Consider the following 12,965-nt stretch of genomic DNA (forward strand, 5'->3'; position numbering starts at 1 on the left):
CTTTTTCTCCTCAACGGATCCAGAACTCGTCTCCATCTGTGGCTACATGTGTTGGGCGTCCATTATGTCCAAGTATTTGGCCTCAATGATATGAGGAAGCACGTTGTTCCTAAACACAGAGCAGACTCGTTAGACGGGAAGAAAACAAGCAATCGGAGCGTCGCATCTCATCGGAGAAGATTTACAAACGCTGACAAATACAGGAAATAATAAACACAACTTTTTCCTTTTTAAATGCAGCTGTATAATTAAGCATCAAGACTTGTGTTTACAGCTTGTTCCACTGTCACCAAGTGGCCCAAAATAAAATAAATACATATATTAAGGAAGGTTTAAAGGCTTAAATATAAGTTAAAGAGTATTATGATGAAGAGAGGTGTTGGTCTGGGGAGGATTTTGTAGTTTTAAACACTGGAAGAACTAATGATCTCTCTCCTTAAAAAAGGAATGGAATGCGGCCATCGATAGCATTTGCAACCTCTACCTGCCAAGTCTCAAAGTCTGAGTCAGAAAAAGATATTTCAGCACAAACACGCCCCCAAAAAAGGTTTGCAGCCGAGTGCAATTTATCTGAAATGATGTGTTTATTCGTTTATATGCAGTAAGAATCTATTTTTCTTCTTCTTTGTTTTGCATCCTGTCGCTGCATGTTTGATAATGAGCCACAGACCGTATATACGAAGTGGACGTTGTCATGGTGACGCCACCCAACTGGCATTGTGGAATTTTTGCAACCATTTGGACTTTGGAGGAGCAGCAAAGTTAGCTTCATCATTCAAGGTCAGTGTTAAAGTCATCTTAGAAGCTAACTTGGTAGCTATAATAGCGTCGTCATGGTAGCATGGTCGCCCCTTAGTCTTTTAATCAGGTCTGCTATGTATAGCCTCTAACATAATGGGAAAGTAATGGGAAAGTGTGCTAATGAACCACAAACTACAAAAATACTACAAAATACTAAAGCTTAAAGTTTGAAAAGTACGAATGAGGCTCTCTTACTTCCTTTTTCAATAGCAAGTAAAGTTTTTCCAAGTGTTTTTTTAAGTGATAAAAGCGTCATTTTTTTATTGAAGGCATTCCAGAGTGTGGTAAATAATTCTGTGAGTTTACAAATATCATATATAATGCAGCGCACCACACTCGCCGTTTTCACACGATTCAAATCAATATATAATGAATTAAGTTCTGGGGGGGGGGGGGGGGGGGGGGTTGTACCTGATTGGAATCAACATGATCATGAGCAGAGGGAAGATCATCTTCATGTACGGTATGGGGTACATGCCGAACGAGCAGAGGACCAGCAGCTGCATCATCTGCAGGAAGGTGAAGTAGTGGATCTTCCTCTGGGGCACTTTGCGGATGTAGTGGGTCGGCGGGTAGGACGTCTGCAGGAGGCGAGAGGATCGGCACGGATTAACTCAAAAAACACACAATCTGCAAGAATAAATAGCGTTCAGGTGTATTCACAGAGTGAGGAGTCTCCTGTGTGGATGAGTCGGGTTTTATGTAAAAATACACAGAAACAAACTGATCGGGAGTCAGCTATGAACGGGAGCTGATAAAAACCTTATTAATAGTTGGCTACAAGCTGAATTTTTGGGAATTTTGGTTTTTTTCACGAGACAGATTTACCGGCCTCGACTGTCCCTGCGCGTCCCAGATAAGACTCCAGCTTCTCCTTCTGGTGATTTGGACATTTTATGAAGAGTTTCTTCAGCCAAAGACATTTTTCGAGGGTTTTTGTTATCAAACAGTTTAACGGTGTTAAACGTGAAGAGTCGAGTCAGGAAGGTTAAATCGGACACACAAGAAAAGGGAGATTTTCTCCTCTTTTTAAATAAGTATTGAAGAGGTTCATTAGTAGATGTTTAAAAAGAAGTCTATATGTGGCTGAAACCCAATAAAAAACGGTTAATTTACGAGCTGATCCGTCTTAATTCCTAAACCCTTCCCACCTGGAGATTAAAAACAAACAAAATTAGATTTTCAAATGATTTGAGCCTCGGGTCTGATCCTCCAGCAGCCGGTCAGCTGTTTGATCTGCAATCGACATCTGGTCAAACACACACACACACACACCTGCTCCTTGAGGAGGAGGGCCATGCGGTCGCACATCTGGTTGCCGTCGATGGAGGTGAGGGCGATGTAGAGGAAGAGGCCGTACAGGACGGGTTTGGGGATCCACTGCAGCGGGAGCGGCAGCAGCAGCACCGACACGCCGATGAAGATGTTGGCGGTCAGAGACGTCAGCCGGGTCTCCTTCACCTGGACGATGCTGAGCACACACACACACACACACACCCACACACACACACACACACACACACACACACAATGACACTTACTGTGGAAGCACACGATTGTTTGGAGACAATGCAACAGACAACCTTTTTTTTTTTTTCATTTCACGGATTTTCTTATCAGTGTTCTCGCACATTTTCCATTTTGAAAAATTCCACATTTCTTTTGAGGAAAATATATATAATTGGACCGCGTGGCGAAGAAGTGCAAGCATTTAGGACGTACTGTCTCTTGTTTAACAAATGACATAAACACTTCACTTAATGTGAAGGCGTAATGTGTGTTAATCTTCGCAGAATTAGGGCTAATTTATTAGTGAAATTGAAACTTCCGTCCAACCCGGGAGGTTAAGACTCGCTGAAAGGGATGATGGGAGATTCATCTGAGATGTTGCAAGATAATTAATAGGAAAGAAAAGACAAAAAAAATATGAATATTCTTCTTTCCTTGTTCCTGACCTCGCTTCATTCTTCAGATTAATTAATTAAATTGAATTAATCTGAGGAGGAGAAATGTTTCAGTACACCGATAGGAGCCTAATCAACATAATTGCACTTTATATCTACATTTACACTGTTTTACTGTTTTATTTTTTATTTATGTGTCACATGCTGCCTTTTGTATTATTTATCTATTATATACTTTTTTTAGATCATTTGGCCCTCTGTGGACCCCAAACGAAGAATTTCATTGTTCAGGGAAACATGTTTCTTTACCCTGCATATGATAATAAACGCTTTGAATCTTTGAATCAAGAAAGGATTCACAGTTTCAACAAATTGCTGCTGTCTGAAAACTACAGGACACAATCCCGGTTTTCTTTTTGTCTGATCTCATTTATCTCACGTTATTTTTTATGTTTCTTGGTAATCCGGCTCGAATAAGTTTCATTTTATTGGTTGAAATTCTCTCTACATCCCAACTACCATCAATAAATCAAATGCTCTGACATAAAACGGAGAAAAGAAAACCGGGTATCTCACAGAACATTACTAAGCTGTGAGTACTTGTACTCCTTCTCCTCATCATTACCAACCTCCCATCTTTAAAGTGTGTATTTTATGCCTTCCTGCTTTATTGTTATTATCATTATGGAGCGCTTTATGAGCTTCTGCTTCTCTAGCGCCGCTATGTAAATAAGCATTTTTAAATGTTGTCACATTAAAAAAACACGAACTAAATTACCGTTTATAGACAACCAGATATGGAAATGAGACCCCAGACACATGCATCCTCTCCAGAACCCTAAACTACATATTATCTTTCTCCACTCGATATCTCTCATTAGACCTCCTGCTCTTATAGATTCCCCCTCGTTATCACTCGAGTACTTCGGTGGAACTTTGCACGTATCCGCCACCTCACCTCCTCCAACGTTTAGTTACATAGCAATCACGCCATCGTGACCCAGCGGCCGACCTTTAACCCGGCCGTCTGATCAGAGAGGACGGGTGAACTCACGTCTCGTAGAGGTGCCCCCCCTCCACCCGCTGCTCCACGAAGGCCAGCTGGCGGACGTGGAGGGTGGAGTGGGGGAAGGCGGCGTGCATCCAGGGCAACCCCAGCACCGACATCAGGATGTTGATGAGCCCCGAGAGCATCAGGTCCCAGTGATACGCCGTGCCCTTCAGCAACCTGGGGAGCAGCAACACGCACACACACATTAGCATACAGCAACACAAAGGCCAGCGCTCTCCTAAGGTGAGCGCTGGCCTTCAACACAACCTGTGTTTTTTCTGCTCAGAGATCCTGCGTTTTCCGAGGAGGAAGCTTAAATCAATACGGGATCCAGCGGGACATTACGGTGACGTTACGTAAAAAGGACGGCCCGCGACCTTTCACGATGCCGCGGAACATTTTAGTGAGGGATCACTGCTGCTCAACCTTCCTGTGGTCTCCAGATGAGTCCAACTCACTGGTTGTCAAGGCAACGGATACAATGAATTGTAATGACTGGATTAAAAGATGGTTTTCATATCTTTTTTTCTGGGGACCCAACGTATGAATTTTATCTCTAATATATTTTGATGAATCACAACATTTTATGCATGTTATTGAAAACATATTTTTACTTCATAAATGTGATCAAATTGATGCTTTCAGGTGAAGTTAAGAGGTTTTTATTCTTATTTATTATCCCTCTCATCAGTTAAACACACTAGCCTTTTTTATATTAGGTTCAATGTTACGAACGTTCAGGCTCCCTCGTGTGGCTCAAAGGTGTACTGCAGGTATAAATGTTAAATAAAGGTCTTTAAGATTCATGGAGACCCTAGTAAAATGTCCTGCGACCCAACTGTGGGTCCCGAGCCGGCCTTTGGGAACGACTGGTTGAGTGCATGACAGATATTTAAATTAAATACATTATGTAAGTAAAACAAAGGAAAAGGAAAAATAGTGAAGATGGTTCGATAAACATATTATTTCCAGACCAAACAAAAAATATTGATCAAAGAAGCAAAAGCAGGAACAGAAATAGATTTTCCAGCTTCTATTGTATTGAGATTAAATAAATAATAACTATCTTTGCAAACCTCGTACAGTTAATAGTTAATTTGATTTGAATGAATTTATATATTTTTTGTAAATTTAATCCCATTAATATAATTTGTATTTTTATAGAACAGCATTTGCTCTGCTTCGCAGTCCTTGTTTGGAACATTTAGATCCAATTAATTTCCATCCAATAAAATCCTGAATGATAAGGGGTTGAGATTCCATCATTAAAGCTGTGGACGGGGTCGGGGTGACGGCTGCCGGCTCTACACGTGGTCCGTGTGATGCAGATTCAGAAGAAGAAAAGCTCAGCGTGGTGTTTTGGCTCTGAGGCTTCTCCGGAGCTCCCTGACTGTGACCATTTGACTCAGATGTCAAGTTTCCGGCTCAGTTAATCTCCTCTCCCTAACAGACCGGCAAATATCCGGCTTGGATCCCAAAGGTCTTCGGTGACTCCTGTTTTTTTTTCTTTTTTTTGACGAGTCATGTAAAGAGTTTAAGCCAGGTAACACTGAACCTGTTCTCCGGCGCGTTGGTCAGCGACACCACGATGTTCTGGTCGATGAAGATGAGCAGCGCCAGCAGGAAGCCGAGGCCCATGGCGCTGACCACGTTCAGGGCCGACAGCCGCTCGAACGGGGCCACGTTGAAGACGGGCCGGTCGTGGACTTTGAACACCGGAACTGTTTCACGGGAGAAAAAGATCATTACAACTAGAGCGGAAACAGCCGGTCAATAAATCAATTTACTTCATCAACAGAAGACTTTAGTCATTTTTCACGCAGAAAACTCACAAATATGAGGATTTGTATGTACATGATGTATATGATGTATGTATATGTATATGATGTATGTATATTTTGTATGTAGTATATATCATGTTAGTACTTTTACACATATTAGTTCATATCGTATATTTAAACATATTAGTGTATATGATGTTAGTATATTTAAACATATTAGTATATATGATGTTAGTATATTTAAACATATTAGTATCATGGTATATTTAAACATACATCATGTTAGTACATTTACACATATTAATTTATATATATATATATATCATGTTTATGGGGCTACATGGTTAACCCATTCTAAATATGATGATATATTATATATGATATATTTCTGCACACCGGGGTCCCTGAACAGTCTTGTAACTGCATTAATTCGGTCTGACTGGAAATCTGGGACTCTCGTGGAACCAAGTGTGATAATGGCCGTCACCGTAGCAACCGCTGGATTGGACCGACTGTGTTGTCATTTGGATGGGCTCGACTTGGTTTCTAATTTGTGTTGTTTATTCTGTAACGAGTGACATCTGTTGCACTTGTGTGGATCCCGGGAGAGGAATCCCTCCTCCGTGTGTCTCCCTGAGCTTCCTTCCCTTTTTCACTATGAAAAGGGTGTTTTTTAGGGAGTTTTTCCTCATTCGTTCACTGCGATTTTGTGATTTGCGGTTGCCTTATCCACTCTAAATGTTCCACAGTTGAAGAAGTGCATTACTTGAACACAATGTTTACTTCAGATTTATGACTAGACAACACTTGAAACACACTGGTGAGCTGCGTTGTTTATCTTCAGGCTCCCAGCTTTCAGATGATGCACTTAGATGTGGGATCTACTGTTCATCTGCCTTAACATCCCTCATATCCCACTAAAAAAACGGTCTCTTGGGGGAAACTGATAATGAGCCGCAGTCTTAATTAAACCTGAGTTGTATTTAACTCCGGTGAATGACTTCCTACTGTCAGATAACTGTTTATCAGGACGTGACCCGCTTGATTTATCTCTATTACGGCTAAATTACAAACATCGTTTTTTTTAGTGGACTTTTACATTTTATTTTGTTGCCTTAAATCGGCTGTCGGTACTTCCCCGAACTCATCAAGACTTGGTTGTGATGACTCACGTTTTCAAATACTGGATATCTCATTTAGACAATACCATAATGAGGCCTATTATCTCATGACTTATTGTCTCTAGAGGTAAAGGAACAGAAAATTGCCAAGTCACTTAAATTTAAAATTCACTTGAGGGTTTTTTTTGGCGCTCGTCTCCACGCGGAGAATAGCTGCTGCCTTGGCAACGACGAATGGAGACTCAGAACGATGCTGAACAATAGAGGCTAAAAAAATCTCCAATGTGTTCTGGCCTTCTGCTTTGATTAAGGGACATAAAAAAAGACAATAAAGGCAGCAAAGAGGGGGAGACCTCCTGCAGTTATAGGCAGCCTGGCCGGGAAGCAAACGAGCGTTTGAGCCCTTCAGCAGGTTTTTAGACCCGAGTCCAAATCCCTAAAGTGTAAATACTACCCTGGAAAAGACAGCTGACTAGCAAACACTAGCAGCTTTATTGCAATAACGAAAAACTGTGCTTCTTTTTTTATTTACAGCACTAAGGTGAGTTACAAATATCACCTAAACCGACCCTATTAGTTCTAATAAATGTGAATACACATGCAGATGTTAGAGGTCGACTTTTCTATTCCTTCCTGCCATATTTGTCCCGGTTTGATCGCGTTCATTAAAAAACATACATGGTATCCCAGAGTTCTCATGGGCAGTTATTGAAATGAACTCCTGGATGAATCCCACTGTGTTCGAAACGATCTGGCTCTTGCCTGCGTACGTACAAAAGTAAAGAGGGAAATTAACTCCGACCCCCGACGTGCACTCTGAGCTTCAGATTCTGCTGCGTGTCAAACAATCTGCAGCTGAAATTAATTCAGTTTGGGATTCTGAGAGAGTTTTAGATTAATTTGTGACAAACTGCAACAACAGAAGCATTTTTTTTCGGATCTTGTGCCTCTGACTGGCTTCTTCGCCATAGCAACAGTGGCCGAGGGTCATGGGTATCGTAGTATTTAGAAAGGATCCACAGTAGAAACATGGCCCGACTCCCTGCCTATCAAGATATTCAGAGCTCAACGTAGCTATCCAAAAAAACACTTCTTAGTTTCAGATGATTATACACGAATGAAAACATACAGGTATGGATATTATATTCCATGTTTCGCTAATAGACAAATATTGAGGATATTTTACAACAAACATTTTGACGTGGAAGTTCAAGATTGGGAAAATACTTTCAAGTCATGGACTCACGGATGAAGGTCATTAAAAGGGTCAAATAGTCACCGATACAGTAAAATCACAACTTTTTTCTTTATATCTGAGTTTGTGTTTCTACAATATAAACATTAAAATCTAAAATATCTCAATCAGACACCGGTCAAGTTGCACTTCCATGTCTGTCCAAAATGTCAGTGATTTAAAGCATTAAAACACACATTTGTGTGAAATGTTCAGAATTAGCATTTGAATGCTTGAGTTACGGGCAAAAACGTGTGTGTGTATGATTTGATCCTGATGATGAAAATACGTGAAAAATAAAGAGTTTTGATCTGAAAGTGTAATAATTATGATCAGACTGTGTAGTTTTGTTTATGCGTACGAAGAAGCGACGGGGCGATACTCACGTTCGATGTCGCTGAAAAGGTAGGAGCCGATGAAGGAGAAGATGAGCACCGAGATCGGCAGGGCGCAGTCCGACAGCACCTCCCTCACTTTGGCGTGCAGGAAGGGGCTGAAAGAGGGGAGACGGGGGGAGAGAGGGGGTGAGACGGGGGGAGAGAGGGGGAGGGTTGAGTGAGGAGAGACAAATAATTGAGGAATACAATTACTGTGGACAAGACAAGGACAATGGCTGCAATCCTGACACCGCTTAAGTACCTCGCTCTGCCTTTTGCTTACACAATTGAATCCAGCTTTGAGGTTGATTTGATTACTTGGGGGGTCAGAAGTGGAATATTAATGCTGATCAAATCACGGGGCTGGAACAGAAGCTTCCACAGAAGTCGGAGCTTCCTACGAGCCCCGTCTGCTAAAAGTTCCTTTAGAGTCGAGGCCGAACTCTTCAGTATTGGTTTCTTACCCGCCCCCAACAAGATTTAAAACCCTCCCGCCGGCGCTGCACGTACCTCCTCTTGAACTGGTAGAGGGTGTAGCCCATCCACAAGGTCCCGAGCATCAGCAGCAGGCAGAGGACGGGCCTCTCCCGGCTGCAATGGATGACGGACTCAGGGAGGGCGTTGACGGCGAACCCGGCCGCTGTCCCGTCGCTCCCGTTTCCCACGAGCGGGCCTCCGCTCTGAGGGAAGGCGTCCATGCTGACGTTGGCCAGCGTCGGCGCGTGGTAGTACCTGACAAAGACTGGAGACACATCCACGGGCGTTTAGTCGAGCCGAGGACTGGTCTAACAGAAAGATCTGATCTACCACAGCCTAGCTGATGAAACGAAACCAGCAAAGAAACTACAAACCACTTCTTTCAGCAACATATGCACATTAGATCCAAACTGTGAAGAAATGATTTCCATGAAGACATGCAGACATTCGTGGTGCCCAGAGGATCAATCCTCACTTTTTCCCGCTCAAAGATTGGCATTTGTAGTTTATTACTAATAATGTACACACCCTGAAATCCTGCAGGAAACAACAAACACGTTGCATTTGCAGGGGCTGAAAGCAACACCTGAGGATGTGCCAGCGAGCTTAAAAGTCTGTTTACAGCAGCTGCCTTCAACGCTAGCTGGATGTGCACCAACGCCATGCATCGCCTTGGAGAGATACTAAATCGAGGTAAAAAATGTTGGACGAGGAGGAAATGTGCGACAAGGAATGTAAAGTGTGCGGGGGGGAGAGCTGGAGGGCAGAGGAGCTCATAAAAGGGAGACAACCCTCAGCTGAAACCTGATTCATTGGATCGTAAAAAAAAAAGCCTCACACGGGGCACCACTACCTTAGTAAATATCAAACGTGTTGAAAATCAGTCTTAATGAGAACGACCGGATCAAAGGTCAAACTATTTGAATCCTTAAACACATCATACTTTATGATTTTATCTCAACACCAGCTGTTCGGACTTTACTGGACTCCAGCCAGGACGAGTCCATTGAGAGTATGAAGTTCATTGACTAAAGCACCACATAAAAAAAGAGAGACAGACCTGTTGGGGACAGGTGCGTTCAGTTAATCCGGCTTTAAATATATTGCATGCTTAAATTAAATCAAATAAAAATAGATATTATTATTAATTTATGAGAACAGAGAGAAGGAGGCAAGGAAACATTTTCCATTCAACACTTGTACAACAAAAACAAATGAATTTTTCGTGTACAAACTTGAAATTAATTTGATTTAATTTTGAATATTTTTTTTCTCCCTTGCAGCAAAAATAATATTTGCTCTTAATAGCCGAAGCCAAACTTCATCCAGTTTACACACTAAATATGATGATTAAAGATAGATTATCTGCTAGGGGGGGGGGATTTATTAATAAGTTGTGACTTATTTATTGACGAGAATGATCTGATACGTATGATTAAACAGCCCAGCAGTAATAACGTGACGGTCGGGATGGGAAACCCAGCTAAACAACGATCTAACAATGATTTTTAAATAACATGAATGACACGTCCTCGTCTATAAGAGAATAATTTCCCCATCATCACTTTCATCGCTGCTCCCTGCTAATGGAGGCAGGAGCTCGGAGGGTATTTTACAAATGGTTTTCTGAAAATTGAACTACTGGCAAATGGAACAACACGGCGTTCACAAATACATTACGTTCACGCCGGTTAAATTGTGTGAAATATTTATGATATACTAAGACGAGGTGCTGTAAAGGTGTAACATGACTGCAGGCTGAGGGGTTTTTGAAATCTGGATTCATTCAGCAGCGTAGACCCACCGGAGTCACACAGCAGCTAATGTGTTGTCTGATGAAGAAGAACGGCTCTTATTAGATCGGTTTATTAATCAAATGATTTGGGTCTTGGAACGTTTTTAATGGTCTCGATAATATTCCAAAAAATATGTCTTGTTTCCTCGGTGAGATTAGAAGAGATTCTTCTGTATTCGTCTGCAGAATGGTGGAGAAAAAAGCTATTTGACAGTTTTTAATTAAATGGACTCGGGATCATGGATCAATCCACAAAGGAGTCTCCGGTCCAGGACGGCCGTAGTAATTAGCGAGCCGCACACTTTAAATGTAACTTTAAAAAAAAAAATGCGTATATGTGTCGATTTTTTTTCTGTCTCGGTGTAATTAGCTGCTTCGAAAAAAAGTCGGACGTGAGTTTGAGGCGGGCGAGGACTGCTGGTGGATCTGGTCTTAGTCCTGGTCCTGGGTTAGGAACCACGTAAGGAGTTCGTAGGGAGGAAGTCGGGAGACGGCGGGCGCGTGGACTTACTTTTCACTGTGCCTTTCACCGCGTCCACCACGAATGCGATGGAAATGAACAGCGCGATGACTTCCTCCGTCGACCTGGAAACACAACATCACACCAGTGACTATCAAGGCTGCTGCAACATATGAACATAGGAAATAAAAACACAAAAAATAGCTGGAGCTCTAAGACACAGACTAGACCTGCAGCAGATGTGGACCAGGGTCAGAGTACTGTACCGAACCTGAATACAAAACCACCAAACAAACAGCAGCGACTAAAAAAATGAAATAGAATAAGCATATGAATTGGTAAGTTATGGCCAAAAATGTGTTTTGTGACCATTGACCATCAAATTCCAAATTCTAACGAGTTCATCCTCGAGTCCCGGTGGATGTTTCTGCCAAATTTGAAGAAAAATTCCCTGCAGGTGGTTCAGAGATAGAGAGTAAGGACGGACGGAAGAGCTGAAAACGTGCCTCCATAAAAACATGAATTCATTAAAGTGAATAAATGAGTGTTTTGCTCCTTTTCCTCCCAGAATGGAGTTAAGGAAGGGTAGAGGATGTAAAAGTATGTGATATCTGTAGTTTTTGGCTGAAGGAAATACCTTTTGAAGAGCTTCATGAGCAGGCTGACGTTGAAGATCCCTCCCAGGATGAGGAAGAGACAGTTCCACAAGCCGATGCAGGCGTAGAACGCCGGGAAGTCCAGGTTGTAGTCGTCGCAGATCCCTCGGATCACTGCGAACAAAACGTTACAGATAAAATCAACGATAAGAACACCAATCTGTGCAAAGATTAGAATATAGGAACAAGAAGAAATGATTTCGCTTTTTTAAGGTGCATCAAAATCAAAGAAAACCAAGGACACTGATCGATATGATAACAAATATTAAAAAAACTAGGTTAATAATGAAGAGCACTGATCTGTAAAAACAGAGCCTAATAAATAAATAAAGAGATTATTTCTGCTACTGCTATTAGTGGTAGAACCAGAGGAAAAGCTTCACTACACACAGAAGAAGAAGAAGAAGAAGAAGAAGAAGAAGAAGAAGAAGAAGAAGAAGAAGAAGAAGAAGAAGAAGGAGAAGAAGAAAGGAACTGCAGTGGCTTTGTTTTAAAAAAACAACAACATAACAATCTAGTAGTAATCTCCAGCAGATGAGTTACAACTCTACAAACAAGCCATTGTTCTGTCGGAGACGAGGCCCGCTGGAAACGTACGATAATTATCCCCGTGAGAATGTGCTTAGCACAATCCCAACCCGTTAACTTCAAAGATCATCGCACCGCAGAAGCCAACAAACAGCTCTGGTATTAAAACTACATCTTGGCATCGGTTTTAGTAAAAAATGCGGCTTCCAGCCCGTCAGGACGGTTTAAAATCCAACGTTTTAAAAAGGCTGCCGTCGGGGTAAAAAAGCGGGTTTTATGTGCTGTAGAAGTGAAGTTTCCTGACCTGTAGGCGCCTGAAAGCAACTGTTGTGTCAAATCAATGAGAGAGGAAAAAAAAAAGGTTATTCCCTTCATTCCTGATAATAGTGTTTTTTTTGTGGATGTGCGAACTGACTTCCACTGAATGACTGCGGGGAGGTTGTTTTCTGGTAAAGGAGGGCGGATGTAAGAGGTTCTAGCTGCTGGTCTGCACGGTCGGATGCCTTTATTTTTTTATGTAATCCTCCAGAAAAAAAAGAAAACAAAAAAACTCCCCTTTCAAAATTGTCCAACAGGCAAGAAACGGTGAAAGGATGAGTGAAGCCTACCGCTGATGAAGATGGCGAGCGGCGCCGTGGTCAGAGGGATGACCAGCGGAGAGCCGGCAAACAACGAGTAGATGACCCCGCCGATGCTCTGGCCGATGATGGTCTTCCTAACATCTGGACGGAGAGAGAGAGAGAGAGAGAGAGAGAGAGAGAGAGAGAGAGAGAGAGAGAG

The 12,965-nt window shown here is 42.1% G+C and overlaps 1 protein-coding gene across 2 annotated transcripts in view; it reads right to left on the bottom strand.

The window, feature by feature from the left end:
• slc4a11 (solute carrier family 4 member 11) overlaps positions 1-12,965 on the bottom strand; it is a 63,713-nt gene continuing 50,748 nt past the window's right edge. For both annotated transcript variants that reach the window (XM_084012577.1, XM_084012576.1), the window contains 10 exons: positions 12,794-12,907; positions 11,639-11,771; positions 11,053-11,126; positions 8,780-9,011; positions 8,279-8,385; positions 5,312-5,477; positions 3,760-3,933; positions 2,077-2,272; positions 1,213-1,382; positions 1-109 (listed from right to left, as the gene is read on the bottom strand). In XM_084012577.1, coding sequence (XP_083868703.1) covers positions 43-109; positions 1,213-1,382; positions 2,077-2,272; positions 3,760-3,933; positions 5,312-5,477; positions 8,279-8,385; positions 8,780-9,011; positions 11,053-11,126; positions 11,639-11,771; positions 12,794-12,907 — 1,433 coding nt within the window. In that variant the 3' untranslated portion in view covers positions 1-42. The remainder of the gene's footprint in view (positions 110-1,212; positions 1,383-2,076; positions 2,273-3,759; positions 3,934-5,311; positions 5,478-8,278; positions 8,386-8,779; positions 9,012-11,052; positions 11,127-11,638; positions 11,772-12,793; positions 12,908-12,965) is intronic.

The sequence above is a fragment of the Eutrigla gurnardus genome, assembly GCF_963514095.1.
Source record: "Eutrigla gurnardus genome assembly, chromosome: 7".
NCBI classification, from domain to species: Eukaryota; Metazoa; Chordata; class Actinopteri; order Perciformes; family Triglidae; genus Eutrigla; species Eutrigla gurnardus.